The sequence below is a fragment of the Acromyrmex echinatior genome, chromosome 1 (genome assembly GCF_024713525.1).
Source record: "Acromyrmex echinatior isolate Ae372 chromosome 1, ASM2471352v2, whole genome shotgun sequence".
Taxonomy (NCBI): Eukaryota; Metazoa; Arthropoda; class Insecta; order Hymenoptera; family Formicidae; genus Acromyrmex; species Acromyrmex echinatior.
The window spans coordinates 16,222,175-16,248,870 of NC_141852.1; the positions used below are offsets into that span (position 1 = coordinate 16,222,175).

Consider the following 26,696-nt stretch of genomic DNA (forward strand, 5'->3'; position numbering starts at 1 on the left):
CAAAAATTCATGGTAATTAATGCATTGAAATATTTGAAAAGATAAATAACAATATACAAACAATATTTTAAATAGGCTGGGATTCTCGATTACGTTCAGTAAATACTCAACGTCAAATTTGTTAATCTTTAAATATCGAATTTCACTAACTTTGTTTGCTATCTTTAATACGTTACTGAATGCAAAGGTTTTTTAATATTTGTGATACAACAATATCATATTTTTTTACAATTATATGCTTATACTTCTTTTAATTTCCTCCTTTTGTATGTTTTCACAGTAGATATTTTTAATGAATTATATATATTTAAGACATAAAGTCATTGTAAAAGTTAAAAATCTTTCTTGCATTTTCTGAAAGATTTACACATATATATAGAGATATATTTTCCCATATTACTCTCATTATTATATTTAATATTGCAACTAGAAAGTAGATTAATCAATCATTTTATTAATTTGATTTTTTTTTTGTTTTTTCAATATTAGAAAACTTTTTTAGTTATTAGAATCACTACTTGAAAAATGTATTTATCTAATCCCTTAAGAACTAGAATAAAAATTTGAAAATAAAATTGACATTTAAGAATTTATAAAAAGCCTGGCGCTGGAAAAGAAGTATAGCACATAGCACGATAAATCACGTGCAAAGTCGGGAGGCCCATACATCAAGAAAAGTGATTTGTAAAGTTGTTTGCACTTGCTGTATGTATAGCTCTTTGCCAAACATAAGTGAAAACAGTCATTAAACATGTCCAGATGGTCACTATAAGCCATAATAATACATATCATTTCATATTATTTATCGCAAGCGTTGAACTTCCGAAAAATTTGTACGATAAAAAGTTTGTGTTGGTGTATCACTAACGATTCAAGTTTTCAATGAAACTACTTCTTGACAGCCGGATATTTGTTTTAAGTATTTAGAAGCATTCGATACTCGATTGAAGAGACAGAAAGTGCAATAGAAGCAAAAAGAAAGAGAGAGAGAGAGAGAGAGAGAGAGAGAGAGAGAGAGAAGACGTGAAAAGCACCCTCGAGCGCGCACAGTTTAATTTTCAGTGGAAACGTTGATAAACCTAGACTTTCGTTTCTATTTGCGCGCTTTGAAGATTACTTTTCCCTTTTTCCGGCTTCAAAAAGCGGATTAGATCGACCCTATACAGCGATATACGTATAATTAATCTACCTGTTGGTCGCCAACGCGATTCAAGAATATTCATTGTGCCAAAAGCGTTTCCAGATTTGTGTAACAAACGGATTTCGTTCTTATCGTACCTAAGCCGATTTCGCATTTAAACGGAAACGAATGAAGAGAGATTTGGGATAAACGTAACGTAATATGTGTATGCAAAGATGATTTCCGCGTTATTTATGAGTATACATATATAAAAGGATAGTAATGTAAAAATAAACATGGAAATCACAGTTTTACTGAAGTATCTAGAAATTGAGCCAGACCTGAAAATAATTTTATTGGAATACCAGAATAATTAAGTAGGATGCTCAAGTTAGTTACTATAGAATGTTGCAAAACTTTTTGCAATAATATTGCTCATCATGTTTTTTATATTAATTATTTTGATGGCTCAACAAAATTGTTTTCTGTATGTATCTAAATTTTTAGAAGCTTTAGCAAAATCATTTTTTCCACGTGGAGAAGTAAATTGTATTATCCCTATATATTTTATATATTCCTCGTTTTATCCTCTTAAAGTACAGAATCTGGATAAAGGAAAATATAGTATCAGTAAAAGCTTTGAAATTTTTGTTAATACATTGATATATCCTATGTATCTGTAGACTCCGTAAAGCTTTTGAATATTTCAAAATATTCTATTGCGCGTGCGTGTAAATATTATTTTGACGATATAAATACAAGTAGTGTGCCTAATGAATATAAAAAATTGGAGCTCCAAATTATATTTATTCAAAATTTTCACATAAAAAAAAATGTAATCATTCATTTAAAATTTTGAGTTTTCAAAAAATATTTATTTACAAAAAAACTATGAATATTTAACGAGTATTTATATTCATTCAAATATAAACTAAAAAAAAGCTCCAATAAGCAATCGTTACCCTCAATTATAACCGGCTATTTTAATGACTTTAAGTAAAAAAAAAATGAATTTTATTTATTTTTGTCATTTTAATATTCAAATTTTATTGGAAGGAAACTTAGAAATTTTGAAAAATATTTTAGAAAGTAATACATTTTTAAATATCTATTTGATAGAACGTCATACATAATCCGATATAATTCCGGTTACGTCACAGTAATGTCATAATCATGTTATAAGATATCTTGGGCACATCGTTCATTATGGTCTGTAGACATTAAATTCCGAGATATATTATTTATTTCCAATAAAAATATCTTTGTTTAACCTATAGATTAAAGGACGCCCATTGTAGGTGGCGGATTAAGCGCGCGGTGTAATCATTGTTTAGATTTCTATTTTCTCTTGCAAGCTTGCAAGCTATAAAATGTGCAGATAATATAGAATAAAAGTGAATACGAAACAAAAATATTCGTAATCATATTAAAAAATATTCATTCAAATGGAATGAAAAAGTATTTAGTTGTTCTTTGACGAACAAAAAAAAAGAAGTGTATTCGAATGAGTATGTTCATTCATTTTTTATTCATTTATATGAATATTAGGTGTATTCACTGAACACACAAAATACAAGAGAGATGGTAAGAAACGTCTGGTGATAAAGAAATATAGCATTGAAGTTACAAAAATATTAGGTGTTGGAATTAATTCGTAGCGTTTTTTAATGAAAGAATGTTATTTATTTCACATGAGCATTAAAAAATACATTAATGAAAGTACTTCCCATCACTTGTAAAACGCTACGAATTAATTCCAACACCTAATATATTTTGAAAATACGCGAGAAAAAAGTTAATTTTTTTTCCTACGAATCAAACACAGTCTCGACGTTTTTGCAAGAAACCATGTCCAATCGACATCGCGTGACGTGTTCACTATGAATTAGTTATAAACTCGACAGACAGATGATCGAATGGATTAAACGACGTGCTAATTAGACGTAGGAGTGATCGTGTTGTAGAAAAGGTACATCGACCTCGCGGTGCATCGTCGCCGCGTATTCCAAGGATCGTGTTTTAGAGCTCGCATCATTGTACCAATTAATCAGAGACGATATTCTTCTAAGGGCCCGATGCCGTATGTTCTAATTGGGTCCCGTAGTTAGAGCCGTGCCTTTGCCGCGGCAAACGCCTCGGTAGAACGCGCCTATTTTTATGAGAGAATGACATCAGCTTGTGTCAATTTGCAGCTGCAAACTGTCAAACAAGCTGCCGGCTGCAATGGCATGATGATGAGGATTATGACGACGAACCGCCTCTCGCCGGTCAGTCAACCAAAGCCGCGTCTTTTTTCGTCAGCCCTCTGCGTCCAGACTCCGTTAAATACTGTTTTAATTCAGTTTAATTAATCCCGTTGTGCCGGTGGCTCGCTCTTCTGTTTGAATTAATTGACCTTACGCCCTCTCTCGTAAGCCAATCATTTACTTTCTCAGGAGTGCGTGCAGATCACCGATAAAAAGTGTCTCATCTCTGTTTGCGAGATGAATTTGTACATTAATGGAAATTACGTCGATCTTTCTTTCAAAGGAGCGATGCGAGTGAAAATGAGGTAATTCGTTGCTGTTTGTCCAAAGAAAAACAACTATAGTTAGAAAAATGGCCTTCGCAAATGCTTTCAGTACGAGAGTTTTATAATTACCTGTCTACAACAAGAATTCATTATGAATGTCGACAGAGACAATATATTTTCTGCCGTTTCTATTCGATATTCGATTGATAGTCCATTACAGTTTTAATTCCACTAGCAGAGGCCTAATACGATTCCATTTCATTCTCCTGTCGGGTCTTAATATGAAATTAATGGAAATAGTTATAATTGACCTTTCTATCGATTCATGAAATTGGAATTCATTTTGAATTTTGTATGGTATTAGCGTTACCTACAATTCCTCCCACAATTTCAATTATAAATCTTATCGAAAGATAGATTCAAGCGGTTTAACTCTCAATCTATCGACGAAAGCTAAACTGGTGTATAAATCTATCCTCTTCAATCCCCGTTAAATCAACTCCGGTGTGAGTTTTTTCACGTTCGCTAAAAATTTCAAACGCTGTGAAAAACAGAAAAGAGCATTTCCTTCTTTTGCTGAAGTCGGGTAAACCGAGAAATGGGCTATTAAACATACAAAGCACTCCGGTCGCGTTTAGTCTTCTATAATTTTAATTGAACGTTTAATTATCGAGATCAATTTAAATAATCATTAAGTCTGAATATAAAATGATCATGGTGAATAATGGCTTTCCTGGAAGTTTCCCTTATCCAAAACTTTCACTAACTTGACTGAACTCCAACTTGTCAACTTGAAAACTTCTGTCATTAGTGTTAAAAGTGAAGTATCTTTATGACATTTCGTGTAGTAACAAATAGAACTTCAAGACAAGATTTAGAGATGTGATTAAATATTATCGTTTAAACTTTAGATTTACTTTGATATGGACAAATAAATATATATACAGATAAATTATGTATTACATAGAAAGAATGATTTAACTGAATTATCTACAAAATTAATTAGGTACAGATCTGTAAATAATTTTATTTGAACCATCAAAATAATTACGTAGAACACAAAATTTTCTGTATTTAACTAAATTTTTATATGCTTCAGTAACCTTTTTTTCCATATACATATGTAACTTTCTCTTTAGACTTGTGTTACTTTCTTGAACATGTTCTTCATTTAAATAAAATACGCTACTAACAAATTATGCTATTAACAAATACTAAATAACAAATACTACAAATACTAAATAAAACGCAATCGATTTTACGCTCCTCGAAACGACAGAGATTGATTACGGCAATCTCTCTGTATGTTGCAACTTGTTAATGAAAAAAAAGGTTGATTTTATTAGGCGTTAATTTGCAAACTTCTTAATTGCGATACGAAAAATTTGATCTTTTAGTCCTTTTATCTTTTTTGAATAATTATTTATTTCATCGGTCAAGTTGTAAAAAACATCGCACGTGCAAATTTATTTTCTTCCCGTGGCGAAATTTCAAAGAAGGGAGAGATGCAAAAAATAAAACCTCTCGAATGAAATTGCCAGTCGATTCAGAATATATTGATGTGTTTGTATTGTAATTCGTTTATTACTATTGCGAATAAAATTGCTGGATTGTGACGATGATAGAATTCAGAATATCGTGCTGTAGTATGCGGTTGTAAATAATGTAAATTGTACTGTAAATGCATTATAAAACGCCTTTATCTGCCTACGGCGACGTCGATATTAGTAAAAGAGTAAATTAATCATTCACCTGTTGATCACGTCAGCCTTGGTCGTCGGAAATGACCGGTTCTACACTTAATGCGCTTTGCGATGCTCTTACATCCCGTTTCGAAGTTTCACTCTCAAAGCAGAGGCGAGACAAGACTTCCTCTCAAGTTCTAAATCGCCGCAGCTTGCGAGCAATTCATTCTCTATGATGAATTCGTAATGATTATTCATGATACCTTCTCGTCGGAGCAATCGTGCTGAGTTTTTCGATAAAAGAGAAAGAGAGAGAACATTCGCTCGTGTTGCATATAAAGAAGGGTAAATGCGTATGTGAGGATAGGTTCTGCATAAAGTATACGATAAAAGGTCGTGCGAGATGCAGTAAGCGCATCTCCTTTTTCTTACGACACCCACCGGAGTTTACCTCGCCCGAGCTGTAATGCGAAAATGGTGCTGCTTTACTGTAAATTGCTCTCGGAAACGCATTCTTTTTTCTCTCTTTTTTCCACCTTAACCTATCTATTCCTCTTATGGACCGATTTATGGTGGAGGTCATAGAGATTGTCGATTATTGCGAAAATAACGAGATTTTGCGTCGCTCGTCAAATTGGCGGGAGAAATCTCGCGCTAAATAAATTGAGACACGCATTCAATATTCGTTTTTTCTTTCTGCGAATTAGCGCGATCCGTCACCGGCTGCGCGAATATCGTTCATAAATATTTATTGTGCAAATTCGACGGTGTCACATTTAATATTGATGTATAAATACGAGACGGGGTCATTCAACTTTGTCACGTTATTGTCACTCTATCTTTATTTTTTACTTCAGTGAAATAAGAGCAAATGGGGGTCCATCAACGACACAAAATGTTTCACGCTTTGAGAACTTTAATAAAATTCGCCGCATTAAGTTATATTGACACAAACGGTTAATGTTAACTAATATATCAAATTCTGTTATATGATTATTGAACAAGTTTCAGTACCTTGATCGTTTTTTCTTCGCGTAAAAAAAACTCTCGCTACAGAGGGAATGGATGTCAGGTTTATCCTGTGTAAGGGTTATTCCGTGTACTTCTTTTAATCATTGCCTTTTCAAATGGAAAAAACGAACGATTTCAATCGGCGCGGTGGTAAGTGGGTCGAGGTAAAAGCAGAACGAGAGAAAAAGAAAAAAAATATGAAGTAGGAATGGTTTAATAGGCAAACTCAATGGGCGACGACGAGTATGCGTTACCCGATGAAATTACTTCCTTTTATTCCACGCAGACGCGTCCTCTATCGTTGAACATTCCCGCATAGAGCCGGTCACGCGTAGTTTATTAACTCGATTTACCTTATTTTTGAACTGTTGGCGGGGAAACTCTGATTTGTATCTACAGTATCACGTGTGTATCTAGCTATCGCCAGATTTTTACGCACCGAGGCGCTAGATGCGTGTGTATGCATGAGAAATATTGTTGGTTTAAATTTACATTTTAAATCATCTTCGACCGACCCATAGATTTCCCATCTACCGTTCGCCATTGTTGAATCAAGATATTTTATCGCTCTTATTATTTCATTTTCGAAGAAATAAGAGTATATATATCTATATATATACAATCTTTCAGAGATATTTTGAATTTATTCGGCTGAAAAAGAGTCCATATTCTCCGCAAAAATTTTATTTTTAAACTTTTTTACATCGAGAATAAATAGATTTTCTTTATGGCAAGATTTTAAATAGAATTGAATAAATGTCCTCCTTCTCTTTGCAATACATGGTGACTTATGCATTTTGCTTTTTGATTTTATTAATAACTAACGAAGAATTTTCTATTCCTTTGCAATCATTAAAGTTCTATATATTTTAAACATGTGATAGCAAGACGAGATTAGTTCTAATTAAAATCACTGTTAATAATAATATATATTATTGTTTTCCTATTTAATAGCATTTGAAAACTTTATATAGAACTTTAATGGGTAAGGGTTTTTTACTCATAATTTTCTGAAAAATATAAATAGAAATAAAAAAAACAATTAAATATTAATAGGTACGTTAAGTAACTTATTTTGATAATATTTCTAAAAAATAAAAATTTTAATTAATATAACGTTTTTTTATTGCGAATTCTCGATAAAATTATATATTTAAAGGTTTGTAAATAATCATTAACATAATTATTTTAGAAAATATTCAAAAAAAAAGAAAACAATATCCGTTTTACAACAAAATTTAAAAAGATTATAACATTCACATTTTGTAACATTCACATATTCTTGTCACTGAAGTATAAAAACATCTCAAGTGACTATTCCTGGGATAAGATTAACTCTTCTCAACATCATCACTTACTACTTTTGCTTTTCTTTCGAAGTTAGTCATATGCCACCACTTTCTTTTTGGTAGCAAAAATACGTGCAATAAATGCCTCTAAGTTCATCATGCGCTCCGATGTAATTTACTGCATCGCTGAAAATAAATTTCCTACGTGATAGGTGAATTCGTGTCATTTCGTCGAAGTTATTCCAGGCGTTTGTTGCGTCTGTAGTCGCGATGCACTGTGTTTATGCGCCACGCGGCAATAAATCCGATCTAATCGAAACAGGCGGAAGTCATTAGTGTTCTTGATGCTTCAGATTGATGTTCACCTGATGATGGATTCAGTTACAGAGGCGGCCTACTTTTTGCACCAAGGTCCACAAAAGAACTACGATGCAAAAATTATCTATATAAATTTGATTCGTAAATGATTCAATTAATAAAACTGACGCATTAATCGTTTTTTGTTACAAAATATATCCTGGATTTTCGAGATATTTACAATTTATAATTACATCTTTAAATATAAATTTTTATTTAGTATTAAAAATTATTTATATAATTATTAACTTTTTGAGGGTGTTCTAACAAAGTTTGGGGTTTTGTTCTAACAAAGAAACTTAAAGAGGATTTTTATAAGAATTTTCGAAATCACTAAATTTGATTCTGATCTCACAATTCTAAAATTTAAATTTTAAAAATGTAATCTAATTATCATGAAAAGAGCTTCTTGATATCGTTGAGTTTAAATGTTGTTTGAAAGTATCAAATTTCAAAATATCGAATTTCAAAAAATGATCTCATCCAATTCCAGCAAGGAGAATCTAATATTACAGGACTCATAATCAGAGTTTGAGAAAGTTAAATTGGAAATGAGTAGTAATACTATTTGCATAGTACGACGAACTTTAAATAAAGAAAAAGTGGAAATTTGATACAATTTCATAATTAAAAATTCCTAAATTAAGTTTTGTGTGTGTGTGTGTGTGTGTGTGTGTGTATGTGTGTGTGTGTGATAATAAAATTACTTTTTAAAATTTTATCATGATTTTTCGTTCTGCATTTTGTGAAATTGGAACCCTGAATTTTTAATTTTTGATTTTTTGTGTTAATTCGCCAGAACTATTTTTCATTTTGAGTAGGAATTCCAGAACTCTTCGGAACTGCAAACAAAAATGTCATTTTTTGAAAAATGAGGTGCCAACTTCATAGAGATATAAAAATCGAGTGAACGGTTTACAAAATAAAGAGAGATATACCCAAATGAGCCTATATCCATAAGGATTAATTTTCTTAAATTTTGACTACGAAAAAGTACGTAATATATCAACAAAATGTTATCATCTATATAAGATGTGTAAAATTTTACAAAGTAGCTATTGTGTGTGGTATGTATCAGCAATAATAATTAGACATTGGATTCTTATGTAATTTCATATTTTTTTAGAAAGCAGATTGGAAAAAGTAACATAGAAAGTAAAATAGAAATTTATTTTATTAAAAAAGCATTATAAAAATACATGTATTTATTTGTGCATATTGTGCAAATTTGCATATTTTATGTATGTCTGCAAAAGATACCTGCATAAAAATCGAATGTCTAGTAATACTATAATTTGAGATCAAGCGCGGAAAAACAAAAAAAAAGATATGAACACTATCATTCTCTTTATAACTGGTAAATGGAATAAAAATGGAATCGATAATAATTTTCAAAATGAATTTTCCCATTTCATTGCATTTATTTTCGATTTTTGAAGTACATCTCATTTTTCCTTGAATTTAAAGATGAGCTCGGTTTTCTGTATAATGCAAGTTCGAGTATATGTATATAGGTCGCATCGATGAAAGTAGATGAGTTAAAGAAAGCAATTGAATTGTGACTGAATAAAAATATCTGGCTGTATGTATGCATACGTGTTTCATAGCAAAGATCTATTTATTTTATTTTTACGTTATGTAAGCGATAATCCTGATGTTACGATACATATGACAAGCATGCTCGAGGATTCTTTTGTGTGCTGTAAATTTTTCTCGACCAGCGGCGTTCTACATTTTCGTAATTCGAAATTATTTTGCTGAGGAACCGTGATATGCAAAAATAAAACAATATTCATATTTTCTTATACTAAAATGCATTACTTTTTATCATTAGTTGCAGATAAATAAAACAATAGATCTGTTTTTTATTGCTGCACTTTGAACCGGTGCAATAAGTTGAAGTGAAACACACATATATTTGTTTCATTTCAACTTATTGCACTGTGTGTATTAGTTCAGAAAGTGCAGCAATAAAAAACAGATCTATTGTTTTATTTATCTGCAAGCTCTGAAAATATTTTCATTGCAAATGTAATGTAATTGTATCGAAAGTAATATTATTGGAAATTTTATCGTTTTATTTCATTTATATATTCTGATACTTCAATTATTTTGCAAGTATTTTCAAATTTCAAATATTATCATTTAAACACGTTGTTCTTGTATCAAACATAGCTGATTTATTTTTTCCAAATTAAATATTACCTAAGAGACATTGATTTATATGAGACATTGATTAATATTACATATAATAAAATATATTAAATATTTTATACGAATAAACATTAAAATAATGATACTTAGAATCGTATGTTTTAACATTATATTCTTGATCTTACACATATAATATCAAATTTGACTTCATGAAAAAGTACGCTCCGGAAACTATTTGTCCAAAAACGGAGGTACTTAACAACTTTTTTATTATGAGTGATATATAGATACACATCTATTATTATTATAAAATAACGATCGTTATTTTTGCGAGGTCCTGAAGACGACAAGTTCATTTTGCTCAGGGGTACAGATTTGTGTTGATGGAAACGAGGTTTGTTTTCTATTTGTCTATCTACGTAAAACGTATAGGAAGCAAAATATTTTTATTGGTGTGAAAGATATGTGGTTCTCTCCTCTGTTTGGAATATGTCTGAAAAATATGATGCAAGTGTACATTCTATTTTTTCTTAATATTAAGTATATTATTAAATATGTCTTGTATTATGTAGATTTCCATTATTCATCTTTATAAACATGCCATTCATGTATGTTATATGCAAGCTGATCTTCATTGAACATGAAAGTCCACTTAATAAAGATGAGAAAGCATTTTTTCACATCATGGCTCTCCATTCCTTTGATGGAATTATTATGAAAGTTGAAAGATATAAACACATTGGTTGATTTATTAAAATGCGTTTCATTCACTTGACATATTTTCTTTTTTTTTTTCGAATCTTTCATTACCAAAATTTATGGTATATTTTCTCTTTTCCCGAAATAGGATTAGTCCAATAGCAAAACAACTGAACTGTGTGGTTTTTGTTATTTTAAGTAGAACAATTCTTTCGTAATATACATATTTGAGAGATGAGTGAATCAGTTCGTAGTTTCGATGTCGCGCGACAAATGAAAAAAGTTCCTTCCTGATCTATTCAAATTTCAAGACTTTAACTAGATGCATCGAAACTTCTTTCAATATCTGCCAAAGTTTACCGCGTTACATAAGATTACAAAAACTTTCACGTTAATTTCATTTCGAATGTGACCTCGCATTGGTTCTAGGTCTTGCTTTATCTCTCCTGAATATTAACTTGGAAGTAGAGGTGCAGAAAGCGTATTATGAAAGAAAACAGAGTGCCGCAAAAATCTAACATAACTTTTCATCCCAGTTCTGAAAGTAAACATATTTATGATATATCTTATTTTGTCACGATTGCGGAAAACAATACTCGTGTATAATATCTGAATGGTATGCAACACCACAGGTGTATTTTTCTTGCTACCGAGCTCATCGAGGGCGAAGAAACATCGTGAATTGAAACTAGACAACCGCGGGAGACGCAGTTTAGTTTTTAATGAGACATGGTCTCGTTGCACGTTTTCTCAGCGTTTATTATTCATCACAAAACTTCGCGTTTCATTCTCTTTGACTGTTTTCTTCAGAAAAGTGAGAGCTGGTTATTGTATTTTAAGTTTAACATATTTTTCAAGGTGCATCACACACATACATACAACACACAAAATTATAAGATGTTATAATATTAGTGTAATATTTCTTCTCTTTTTGAAAAATAGTGAGACAAGAAAATTTTTTCTTAATTCATAAATTGACAAATATTTTTTAGTCCTGTTTATGTATTAATACGACATGAAATTTGCAACTATCTACTTATTACTTTCACTCATGATTGTCATAACACAAGGTAATAATCACTGTCTTTCTCTTGCGATTGCACGTATCTTTATAATAGAATTGGATTGTAGACATTATGGTCTTGATGACATTATATTCCCAGTATAGATTACAAGAAATATGAATTTATGTCCGTAATTTAGAGAACAGCTAAAGTAGATAATACCGCGCGAGTATAATTACTCGAAATTATGGAACCGCTCTATCATTAATCATGAGATTTAATCCGAGATATTCAAAATCGTGATAGTAATTCCCATAATCTCCTATTTCGTTTGAATGAAAGACAGAAAACAAGAGCTTTTGTAAGTATAATTCTTTTTTCCTCACATTTTCATAGTAAATGTTAAATTTTTATGTTATATTTTGATATATTGACTTTATGTATACATGTATATACATATATGTATATAGGTACATATAAAAATATATATATATATATATATATATATATATATATATATATATATACACTGTACACATACAGACAGTATAGAATCAACCATGGAAGTACAACAATTATAACAAAATATATATACATGATTTCTCTCTACCTAATTATAATGAAAACGAATGATGTACGAATGTTACAAATTAAACAAAATTTAATTTCTGTGAAAATATTTTATACGTAAAGAAATTATTACTACACTAAATCCAGAATCAGAAAAGTTATTTTACCTACTTACATTTTTTTATTACGCTACAATCTCAAAAGAATAATATAATAACTCTGGATTTGTGTGCATTGTGGTAGCCGACAGTAATTACGAGATGATGTGATTCATGATATTATCTCTCACTCGACAAAAATCACGTAGACATCGAGCAAGTAATAATGAAATTGAGTTTTCGCGCTAAGTCAGCAGTACGTGACGAGAATAGCCTTTATTCTCAAAGATGGGGCTTTCATAGATAGAACGTGTCTTCGATTATCTTTAACTCAGAGTTCATCCCTATAACGCATATCTACGTACGAATTTAGAGAGTAGATAATTTTCGTATACAAAACACTTGTTGCTTTACTCGAGTCTAAAGGATGAGGGATCTGAGAAAGTCTACGAAGATAAAAATAAGTCTGCCTATAATAGTATTGACGATCTATGAAGAGAATTTAGAATATCTGAGCCAGCTGTATATACTATACATTACATTTCTTTTAGCTTAAGAAATAAGAATTTAACTAAACAACAAATTTTAATAAAATATGAAAATAATCAATTTCAATAAAATCCTATTGCACTTTTTGATGGCTATCAATAATTTTATGTTATACATAATACATTAATTTGTTATCAAATATATTTTTGGAATATACACTTTTATATTTGTCGTAAATATCTTTGTCATTATTATCTACTGACTATCGTTATACCGCTTAAACCGTTGCTGTGAACGTTTCAAAAATCGATTAAGAATTATTATTCATGATTTTATCTTTCCTCTCTAAATCGACATAAATAAATCACACTCGTAAAATTCTCTTTTTATTCGTTTCACGGTCTGTATTAAGCGCGTGTTTACATCGTAAAATTTGCGAAATGTCTCGTTTATTTATGCAAAACTATACCTGTATAACCTCTGCACGAAAATATTAGCAGTATACCTACTACAATATGGCATGTGAATACAATAACTCATCACCATCAGGAATGCACTTCGTCATCCGCGGCTTAATTTTCGGCCGAATTTACGAGTCACGTTTTCAGGCTCTCAGGTTTTAGAGTCTCGCGCGGAACAAGTTTTTATTCATTCGACGAAAGAAAAGTTTTAACAGGATATGCTTTTAAAAAGTGCATTCTATATTGAACAATGATTTACACTGAAACATATAATCTGTTTTTATACACTATATTTTTTTACATTATTGCAGATAACGTATATATCGTGCTAACAAAAAATATACGAAGTATCCTATAATAAGAATGATATATAATAAGTCAATTTAGTCTCAACAATTAAAGCAATGGGAAGCAATTGTTTGTCGCAAATTTTTTCTATAATTTTTTTGTCAATATTTAATCTTGAAATTTAATTAACGAAAAATTTTGTAATTAGATATGTGAATTCATATTTATGCTAAATCTCCCATCAAAATTAAGCCTCCCTAAATTAAATTATTAAGATAACCCCAACGTTAAGATAATAAATAAAATTAATTGCGAAACAAATTGTATAAGAAAGTAATTTAAAATTACGTAAGATACTGTTAAAAGTAAAATACTAACAAAGATACGCGCGACTTAATGCATGATCCGTTTACGATGATCGAGTCTTATAAGTTTCCACGAGAATCTTTGCATAGCGTATAGTTGCCATAAACTCCCAACAACTTTCGCAGTCTCATCGGATAAAAGCGACCACATGCATGGCCGCCAGCGACATTGGGGATGCATGCGGCGTTAATCGGACGTAACCGCTTCACGCTGGAATTTGCAGCCACAATGACGCTAGGTAACCTGACACAGTTATTATCATATTACATATAGCTTCAATCGATGAAGATTGAAAGCTCTAAATTGGATGCACGGGGATTCGGCTTGCTGTCAGTACGAATTAATGCATTTTAAACATGGGGTGTATATCGTTCTGACCGATTATTCCAAGGTAATGTTTACCTTTATGCGAAATTGGATATCGATGCAATATCATCTGTGACTACTAATTAGAACCGCGATTCCATAGAGGTACATTGCTTGCGGATAAACACGCGGGAATCGAGGGTTTAGTTTAGTTTCAGGTTTATAACGCGCGGCTTATTATTAACGCGGGGTTCATATAAACCAAGCGAATACAGTTGGAAACTTGTTGCTTGTAAAAACTGATATGCTTTAATTTCAACAATAGGCTAAGTGCATCAACGTGCGTCTTTATTATCATCTATCGTAGTATTTATTTCCCAAATAAGAATAAACTTTTATATGAGCTCAATTAATAAAACGTCTCCATTTCTCTGCCCGTACGACATTTAGTACGAAACGAACGTTACTAATTACAACGAGTATTGTGTAGAAAATAATAGAATTTTGATTCGCTTTTAGTTCGAAATCCCGTAGACAATAAACGTTCCTTGCACAGCGGGAGAGTAACAATCTATTTAATTAACCGGCCGTTCTATTATCTTCGTGTACATGTTCACATTGTTGAGCTCTCCCTCGCTAACCACAGACTCGCGATATATTGGTCGGCGAGATTTTAATTACACGTGCATTTGAAAAACATATTGTATGATGTATGTATAAATGCGTGTGATGCGAGTACATGGATACGAGACCAACAAGCCTTAGTGTCGCAGGGAATTGTGAACTCCACGTGCAATATGCTGACATAATAATAAGTATTAAGTATATTTCTCCAGACATTTATTTCGCGGGAACATTTTTTATAACTGTCACGTATCCGTTGGGCATTCAATATTAATCGTTAAAAGCGTATTTTCAAAAGGAGAATTTACATCGACGTTTCCGTAATCGGTTGCGGTATAATCTAAGTATACCTTCAGCGAGTAAGCCATGTGGGCGAACACGAAATGTTCCAGCTTAATTTAATTGCGCCCACGAATCGATACGTTAATTAACCGTATAATCCGCGTACAAGTGTACGTCTTGTACAACCAAGTCTCTTTGATAACAATGTACACTTGTTATCGACATATCGAATCATACAGGCGACAGTGATAGGATTATAACGCGGAGCCAATATTCGAATTCATAAATTCAGATTCGTGTTATGTATTTTGCTCACGTGGTACTATTTCGTTACATTTTTTTATCATAGCTGGCACGAAAGTGAACTCGATACTCTTTCTACATATTTAAAACTGTATACGACAAATGATTCGCAAGTTCACGTGCACGATAAATTATAAATATAATCATAGAGGTGACTTTTAGAATTACGATCGCTACTTATTTCGAAGCACTAAATTTTCGATAACCTTTGGGTGACCCGTTTCTATATAGAAGAAGGAAATCGCTTTAGGAAATACAGAAAGAACGATTTTCCTAAAGCATTAAAAATTTAGCTAGATACAGATCTGAAAATAATGTTATTGGACCATCAAAATAATTATGTCGGATGCTCAAATTGATTGCTCGAATGTCGAAACTTTTTGCAGCATTATTCATCATGCTTAAGATTCTTAAGCTCCGTAATTATTTAATGGCTCAATAAAATTATTCTTAGATATCTATATCTAGCTATATTTTTAGCAAAATTGTTCCTTCTATGGACACATTTTACAAGCGCTACAATCTTTTATGATTATTTATGTAAGGCATTATACAAGTAATCACAATAGACTTTCTACAATAAGCCAATGCTTAACTTTTAAGTCTTAAGTTATAAGAAATTGATTTACGGTTGAATGAGAAGAATAATCAACTGTAATTAGTCAATTTTTTACTTTAAAACTTAGGTAACGACTTATTGTAGAAAGCCTCTAAAAGATTATATTTCACGGTAATCTCGATTTTAAATGAACTTTTCGATGTCTTGCACAATGGGCCTCCCGACTAACTTCAGCGAAACGCAAACTAGCGCAAAGTACGATAAATCAATTTCCCGAATCTTCTTCTCGGATCACAACAGATGCTTTCCTGGGTCCCGTGTGCGATTACGTGATCGCGCCCGTGGCAAGGTACGCGGGTGTGTGGGGTATACCAGTACTGACAGCGGGTGCACAGGCGGAAGCGTTCCGTCATAAGGGCCAGCATTATCCAACGTTAACCAGGATGATGGGCTCTCATCGTTTGGTGGGTGAGGCGCTCAGACATATTCTACGCAGTTTTGGATGGAAAATCTGCGGTTTACTGTTTCACAATCACGAGATGGCCAGCAGTAAAGGCAACTCCGAGTGTCATTTCACCCTGAGCGCCGTATATACGGCGCTCAATCAAACGCCAGCGCACAAGAGCTTCAACCAGGAGACAGCTGACACCGATGAGTACAAGAATTTGCTCAGTTTCATCGCCAAATCCGCACGGAGTAAGTTCGCCCGCGTTCTCTCATTGCTTTCTTGTTCACGAGAATCTTCTGATTCTTCAAACGTTATACTAAATTTCAACGAAAATATTAAAAATTTAACATTTGATTTTTGCATATTTTTGCTCGCAAAAGTGAGAGAAATGAATTTATTATTAGATATGTAGGTTAATTTAAATGTACACGCGTGAGAAATTCTGAGGAACTATTTTTAACTGGATGAAAAAGTTCATGTCACATTTTTACTTACAATGGAAATGGAACTTTTCCTACATGCATGAAATATTAAAATATAATATGATCTAAAAATATATATTGTATATTCAGGGTATTCATATAAAATACATATTTATTAGAAAAGAGTCAGAATATTAATATACATGATTTTGTAAATTAAATGATAGAAAATAGAGAAAAATTTATGTAAAGTTTAATGGAATAAATCTTTTTAAAAAGTTAAAAAATTATTATACGTATAATAGGATTTTAAAAATTTCTCTTTCCGAGGATTTATATTATATATTTTAGACAAACCTTTTTTCTTTTTATATTATTTTATAATTTATGCAGAGAGACCTTTATATTAATTTTGGGCTCTCTATATTTCTTATTACACCCATCATATATCTAATATAAAATCTATTAAAAATACCTTAAATAATTTTATATTGTGCTTTCTACTTCATGTAGACTTTATATCGATCAGCTTTTATCGAAGTCGACATAGCGTGTAACGTTTAGCGTTTAATACCGTTAAAGGACGTTGCATTATGAAACCGGGCTTGATAGTCTGATAGAACAGTGAACTTCGACACCGTCATTTAACTGATATCGTTTATGAAGTTTGCATATACGAGTGTGCCCCGTGCTTTTCATTCATTGATCGCGTTTGACACTTCAAACTTGTCAACTAAGTTTACACGTGTTATCCAACATTAAATAAATTTCCATTAACAACTTTGTCCCTGTGGATGACGCACAATTGGCAGAAGACCGATGAGAAGCTTTCATCGGCATTGCTTCTGAATAAGACGACGCACATTCAAGCACATTGCTCGTATGTTTCATAATTACAATGTAATTAATCAATAATATAAAATCATAAACATTTCGAAAATTAAATATGTCGGAAGAGTAACCAAACAGAGAGTTCTCGTGTGCAATTAATTAATTTAACGCACTCGAACGCTGTGTTGCAATAATCGAGTTGTGTCATAAATCCCGAGGCACTTATCGAAACATCACATTTTATAGCAGTTTTCTCTTACAATATCGCACAGATAATTCATACGAGAGAAGCTGCATCTTGAAAATTCCTCCGTGCTCATTTCTCATCGCTTTCGACGCGTCCGTTAAATCGCATTACACAGAGTTCATGCGGTAGATTTATCCTCAATAGAAATAAAACAAGCTACAAAGTATGTTCTCGATTAGATGCTATTTGCATATGCACCACTTATAATTTCCAGATAAAAAGCAAATATTTTTGCAAATATTTTTTGACCTAAATACTGAATAATGCTTTAAATTTATTGATTGTAATATAAAGAAAAAGGTTGTTCTTATTTTTTTCACAATTGCAAATTATTCTACAAAGAATAAGAGAATTTCAAGATAGATAAATTAATGGGCATAAAAGATTGAAAAAAAATTTCGCATCTTTTAAATAAAATTCTTTGAAGTATGTTTGTATAAAGAATAATCTTATAAGAGATAAAAACAAAAATAAGAAGAGAGTCAAAAATAAAATCTTATATCTATATACTTAAGAGGAAGTTCTAGTCTAGAGGTTCAAAATTTATGTATTTTTTATCAATTTTTTTCATAAGGAAAGAAAAGAGATATCAAAACAATGCTTTTTGCATTATGTTTTTTATATTTCAATATACAAGAAAAAAGTTTTATTTTTAGAAACGTAGAAAATTACGGCTGTAGCCTACGAGTGCATCAGAGCGTGCAACACGTACGTGGCCAATTGGTGGGAAATCTTGACTGTCGACAGTTTATCTGAGACAACAATGCAATTATTAAAATGTATTAAATTTGTGGTGCCATGAATATCATTTTATTTGAAAAATTTTAAAATTTACAGAATGGCAGCCATTCAAAATTAAGTGTCAATTTTCACGAACTTCTTTTCACTTTCAACCTGTTCAAAGAAATAGTCATTTTCGAAAATTTATTTTTAAGTTCACCATTTTGGCATCATAAAAATTATCTATTTTTGTAAGAATCATCTATTTTTTGTAGGAAAAAACTTTATGTCAATCGGATGATTGGTTGAAGCTATACATTTTCCATCAGTTTGAAAAACGTGAATTCGAGAAAAATGCGTTTGAAGTTTTACTTTACAATAACTTTTTGTTACCAATATTTTGCAACTTAATCAGCGATTCCTGGCCTAGTCAATTTCTCCTCTTGTTCAAAGAACAAATTTTGCTGCATTTGAGTCCTTCTTCTTTTGATTCTTATTTGTTTTGCGCATAATAACTTGATTTTCGACCGGAAATCCAGTTCAAAAAATCATAAATTGCTTTAAAATTTTGAATATTGCAAAATTCTTTTACAGGTATTCTACACACTTTAAAGATGCAAAAAATGTAAAAAAAAATCAATTTTTTTCTCCAAAATAGAATCTCCCTTAATATATTTCACATTTTCTATAGATCATATCCAAATTTTCAAATAAATTTACAATCAATAATTCATTATTGTTTAATCATTATTGTCACCAGCATCGTGCTAAATTCTAATAATTGCGTGTTCAATTGCGACGAACTCTTGAAACGCCGTAAGGAATTCGTGATCGATCAAAATGCTGACACCATTCGATTTTCGAGAAGTCGACATTAACTTGAAAACATGGTGTAGCACGTCGTCACCGATCTACGTTTAATTACTAGTGAATGCCATAAATAGATTGGAATTCTCAAAGTTCCGTGTCTGCCAAAGAAAGGAGAGGGAATTTAAATTTTTATTGAATTTTTATCGTTATCTGCTTTACGAAAGGAATGATGATTCAGTTCTGTCTTGAGTTCTCACGATTGTGCTAAAAATAATATCCGAAACAAGGTAATCTGATAACGGGATATCTGTTTCATGTAAATTGAATATTAATTTTGATATATTGTGCAATATAACATTTAGCGTTATTGCTGTAAGATATACATTTCTGTTATAGTTTATTGTGATATGAAAATATTTACTTTATGTAGTGTATAAATATTTACTTTATATTATCAATTTCATTAAGATGAATATTTATCAAATATTTTGTGTTGATAATCATATATGCACAAGTATAGAGTTTGCTAAATGCATATTTAATGCATTTATGCATATTGTGTTTTATAATTAATTATTTTACATTTAATATGTACATTGTTATTATAGTAAATTTTATATGTGAATATTAATAATGCACAGTTTATATTAATATTATTTTTTTTAATATATTACATTAACATAAATTATTTTTGTCTCTCTCTCTCTCTCTCTCTCTCTCTCTCTCTCTCTCTCTAATCTTATTTGTCTTATAATATCTTATATTATATAATATTTTTTATTATAAATAATAAATTACTTGTGATTATGTAACTTTATTTATCTTTCTCTTTTTATTCTTATATATTATAATAAAAAAGTTCTTTAAAAAATATAAAATATAAGGTTTTATACTTAAATTAATTTATGAAATTTAAAATATTATAATTTTAAAGCTTCCAACTGTAATTCTTAGTTTTTATTAAATTTTCTCGAAACAGGTGGCAAAGCAAGTGTCTGTTGCCAGTATTATCACGTTCTCGTATCGAGAAACAAAATTACATGATGAGTTTACATTTAACTCTATTTGAACGGCTGTCTCAGATACTGTATGTCTACGGAGTAGCGAAGACGAAAGACGTGCTATAAAAGAGAAGTAAGAAGATTCGATCTATGTGATAATGAGACTCTTCCCGGATATACAGACATATAACACCGATCTACCCATTTTACTCGCATCGGCGGTTCGTCTTTTCGTTTTACACGTCGACTGCTTTTTATTGCTGTTTAAATTCTCAATCGATGTAAAATGTCATGCTCTCGATAGTCGAACTCATTGATTTATCATGCTATTCTCTGTATATATATATATTAGGTGTTGGAATTAATTCGTAGCGTTTTTTAATGAAAGAATGTTATTTATTTCACATGAGCATTAAAAAATACATTAATGAAAGTACTTCCCATCACTTGTAAAACGCTACGAATTAATTCCAACACCTAATATATATATATATATATATATATATATATATACTTCACAATCGATTTTTATCACTCTGACTCAGCGAGATTGTTTAATTAAATTTCTTTACTTGTATTAAAGGTAGTATCCTTTACCTATCTAAATCTACTTATCAATTTTCAAGTTCTGAAAGAAGATAAAAGCCTTTCCTTGATCTTTTACGAGTATACTCTTGAAATGCTCTTATAATTTATTCACGAAAACTGAATAAGCATAACGTATCTCCGTTTAAAGGCAAAGGAGTCTTAGGAAAATTTTCTGAACCCGAAAAAATATTAAATACTTATAATCAATTTTCGATAGTGTGACAAAAAAATAAAATTTTTCGAAATTAATTTGTACTAAAAATTTGAATGTACAACCGTGCAAAGAATGCTGCAAAATATTAAATTATACTGAAAAAAATGTACTAAATTTTAATAAATATTTGTTTGAATATGATATTAATTTAACATTTATCTTAGGATAAATAATATTTACTCAATAAAAAATGATAGTTAAATCAAATTAATGATTTTTATATCAAATAAATATATGTTTGCATTTAGTAAATATTCAGCCAGTATTATATATATATTCAACAGATATTTATTAAAATTTAATACATTTTTTGTGTATGATTGACATTCGCTACACTAAGAGAAAAAAGTTACTCTTTCAAAAAAATATTAGTTAATTCAAATGTAATGGTCACGGACTATTAAGCAAATAATATTTATTAATTTAAACAAACGTTTGCTAATTCAAAACAAGCTGACATGATTTGTGTATATTTAACTTAAACGTATAAATACTCAAATTAAATAATCGCCACAAATTAAACGCATTTAATCAAGTTAGCAACTTTTTTCTTAGTGTACGGTATTTTAACGTATAAAACTACATATACATATTATTGAGAAATATTTAAGTACATTAGAACCTATTGTCATTCGGAGCAATTTACTATAATAATCTACTATAATTTGATGTATCCCTGATAAGACTTTTGGTATTTACTATAATCAAAATGTTTTAAACATTGTGGGAAAAAGAAATGTGGCTGGAACAGCGAGTAAACTCCAGCCAATACTGACATCTTTAACGTCGACAGGATGCCTGCTCACATAATGGAGTGAACTTTACCCCTTTGTATCGTATGACTCTTGTTAGTCGTTGTCATCGGCGGTAGCTACGGCGGCGTTAAACGAAGAGCATCTCTAATGAGAAACTGAGTTGGATCGACCCGTAATAACGTAACGACGACGGCGTCTCGCATCTAATTGCATTTCACTGGCGTTATGAGACAATATGTCTCGTTTGCTCATTTTGTTTCGAAAATAACATATTACGACAGAGCGCGAATGAATTATATTTGAGTACGTAAAATTATGTTTGATAATATCAAATTAAACTGAAAGAGAACATTCCATGACACATCAATAAATTGATATAAAAAATCTTTGGTCAATTGGAGTTAAGACAAAAGCGATTTCCGTTACGTTCAACTCTTTTGCAATTGAATTGAAGACCTGGATAATAGCAATCAATTTACGCTGTTATTGCATAATCATCGGAAGTTCTGAAAATGAATTTGATTTTAACAGTAAATAAGGGAAATAAAATATTAAAACTTAATCATGTTAATTAATAATGTTAATTAATTCAAAGATTCATTCTTGTTTTCTTTATCATAATGCATTCATGTTTAGTAGATATATACATTAGTCAAAATTTGTATTTATATAATACTCCTGCATTCTGTGCAATAACAGCGTATATTAAGAAAATTTAATTTATTATATATTTTTAATTGCATTAGATATTCAACCACAATAATCTTTTGAAACGCCTTAGGTACCCTGGAAAAAATGTTTCATATATAATTATATATAATTGTATTATATATATCTAGAATAAGTCAATTTTTTATATAGGATAACTCCGGTCTATACGCCACATCAAAAACTTAATTAAGTATTAGTTACTATGTTTAAAGTAAACAAACTATATCACTAAAAACTTTGTACTGTCTACTACTAAAAAATATTAGAAATTCGAAATATTTATTTTTCATATTAAAAAATAAACTTTTTGAAACCCTTGCATTTTTGCCGTATATTCTATAGAGGTGGGATATATGGCTACTCATAAAGGTAGGGAGGATATGTATGGTTCATGAAAAATTTATAAATAATGCATATAAATAAGATGTAAAATGTCCCGATATTGTATTCTTTCTGAAAATGTATTCTTTAATAAAATAAAGTTTTATTAAAGAATAAGAATGATAAATATATCATATATATGTATAAGAAATAATAAATAATAATTACAATCTTCCTACGTATGTTACAAATGTTATGACTTGAGGTATATATTTCATATAATGCGTTTATTGCATTTAGTGTACTGAATCTACTTTGTGCTTTGGGCATAAATTTCGCTCGCTAAAAATGCCGTATATCCCAAACAGATGAGATATACAAGACAAACTAAACAAAGAATACGAAAGCAAAGCACTTGTATTTTGCTACACAACATACTTTACTATTTCACTACACGTATGTATCACGAAATAACTACTAAGTCTTTTACACGCCCTACAGTGATCATTTTATGTAGATTATAATTTATGGTAGCGTTTATTTATTTATTTATTACAGTGACAAATCACTCAACTCACAATAATTTCATTAATGTTAACAATAAGGAGTTGAAATCGTAACACAATATTACTATACATAAAGACATGTAACAGAATTGCGAGAAAATTACCCTCACTCTTTCTATTTTTTCTGACTTCTGCGGCATAAATCCCAGCGACATATTTGCCAGAGTTACCTTAATATATAATTATATATGTCCATTTATATAACATTTTTGTCCGGGTATTATTAAGATTATTAACAAAAATTTAAATAATATTTAATCTTTGTAACGATTTGTTATTCAGTTATTCAAATTTAAAATAAATACAATACTTTATAAACAATAAGATAGGAAACAAGACCGTTTATATTAAATAACATTACAATCCGAAGCGCCACTACGGTCTAAGTATTAAGATGTTGAACTAATATATATATTATTCAAACGAATGAATTAATTTCAGAAATAATAATTACGTCGCTTCGGATTGTAATGTTATTAAATACAATACTTTAACTTTCAATTTCTCAAAATAAATTAAATTTACTTCAGCTTGTTTCCAGGTTTTCAATTAGACTTCCAATTAGTTTAAAAGTTGTATGGAATTATTTCTTGTTTAAAGTTACGATATCTGTTAATTTGTAGCTATTATTTTGAAATATTAATCAAACGTGAACGAACGTAAGCATTCAGATCAAAGAAAATTAATTCTGCAATCTCTCTCGACGCGTTGATAGATTATCTATAGAATTCCATGATGTCTCTCAAAATGTTAATCTCCTGAATTGTATCCTAGCTGATCCAAAGTTAAAGACGTGGTTGCACCGATTAATGGCGCGTGTTGGACTTGTCGTAAAGCCGGATTATGACTTTGCTTGGATAAACGTTTATATCTGGCTTGGCATGTTGCGGTGCAACCATACGACTAGTCGCGAATATTACTTTGTGAAAGTGTATTTTGCTTAAATGTATTTCGTGAGAATTAAGACATCTGCGGAACAATTTCGCAAGATTAATTTAGCAATTTCTTAAATAACATGTCTAATACTTTAGACGTATTATTTGTTGCAGTAACTTGAATCACACAAAATCATAGTTGAATTCCTAAATTTTTTTTAAACAATATTCGAAATAATCAATAAAATAACAAAATATGTTGCTTCAAATTGCTTGAAATGATAAGATAAAATGAACGTTATCGTTACTTGGCACAATGCATGCAATAATAGTATATAACAGCTGAATAATTATATAATTTTTACTAGCAAATACGAATACAAGAACAATTTTTTAAAAATATGTATGTAATCAAAATATATATGTAAATAAAAACTTCTTACGATATATATAATTTTATATGTGTTGCATACTGCAAAACAATTTTACAAACAATAGTTTTTTAAAATATTAGATATTTATGTGAGTGAATCAATTCTTGAGAACGTCGTAATTGGATTGCTTTTTCTCTCCAAAAAATTCAAATGGTTAATAAAAGCGAAAATATACCAAGCACAAATTTTATTTAGATTTTTTGTGAGACATATATTAAAGTGCTCTTTCTGTGCTACGTTTCAAAACTTTCTCTCTGAGGAAACTTTTACTCGAAATATACGTATAGTACATGTAACGCATACTATAGCACATAGAGTAAAATCTTCCTCGAAGAGGAAGTTTTGAAACGTAGCCTCGGAATAGAAAAACGGAAAAAAACATCACAATTATTTCTGATTCATATATCAACAGAACTTTTGCAATATCGTTTAGTGTTGTTCCTCTATATTATTTTATATAGCAAAAAATTATCGATTTGTCAGAGGTTTGCTTTTGCAATGCTAATCCAGCATTTAATAACATCCACATATTTTTAATATAGATTTTCATCGCGTGTGCAACATTTCCGGATAGTTTTATATTATCGATGTGTGTGGGAGAAAGTAAAATGTAAACGTCGGCGGTGTACAGAAGATTTTCTGAATTCACGCCGGATTTTATACCTTTTACTGTAACATGATAAATATTTGTCTATCCGCAATATTGTAAGCGCGTGTGTGAAGTTTAGATAATGCGGACTTGACAAGATAATCTTTTGATAAAAGATTCGTGTACAAAATCATTTGCGCGTCAAGCATTGACATAAAAGTGACTGCAAAACATCGATCTACGGTATTCCACTTTAAAGTGAAATTCTATAGGGTAATTCTGATAAATACGCCGCGCTAGGATTTACGCTGCAAAGTCAGAAAAAATAGAAGGAGTGGGGATAATTTTCCCGCAACTACTTTGTTACATGTCTTTATGTTATATTAATATTGTGTTATGATTTCAGCTTCTTACTGTTAATATTAATGAAATTATTGTGAATTGAATGGATTTGCCACCATAAATTATAATCTATATAAAATGATCACTGCAGAGCATATAAAAGACTTATTTCGTGATACATACGTGTAGTGGAATAGTAAAGTATGTTGTGTAGCAAAATACAAGTGCTTTGCTTTCGTATTCTTTGTTTAGTTTGTTGTCTCGTATATTCCATCTGTTTGGGATATACGGCATTTTTAGTAAACGGGATTTATGCCCAAAGCATACAAAGTGCGCAGATTCAATTCAGTACACTAAGTACTATAAACGTATTATATGAAATACCTTATATCATAACACTTGTAATATATGTAGGAAGATTGTAATTATTATTTATTACTTCATATACATATTTACCATTCTTATTCTTTAATAAAACTTTATAAATACATTTTATAAATTATTGTATCATTATACATCTTATTTATATGCATTATTTGTAAATTTTTCATGAGCAAACATCCCCCCCCTCTCCCCCTCTCCCATCCCTATGGAATATACGGCAAAAATGCAAGGGTTTCAAAAAGTTTATTTTTTAATATGGAA

At 30.5% G+C, this 26,696-nt stretch overlaps 1 protein-coding gene across 2 annotated transcripts in view; it reads left to right on the forward strand.

Moving 5' to 3' along the window:
* Positions 1 to 26,696, forward strand: part of LOC105154771 (atrial natriuretic peptide receptor 1) — a 111,955-nt gene that overhangs the window by 21,438 nt on the left and 63,821 nt on the right. The window contains exon 3 of one of the 2 annotated variants that reach the window (XM_087407463.1): positions 16,478 to 16,873. The exons of the other annotated variant lie outside the window; for it this stretch is intronic. Within the exon in view, the coding sequence (XP_087263589.1) occupies positions 16,478 to 16,873 (396 nt within the window). The remainder of the gene's footprint in view (positions 1 to 16,477; positions 16,874 to 26,696) is intronic. 2 annotated transcript variants of the gene reach the window in all.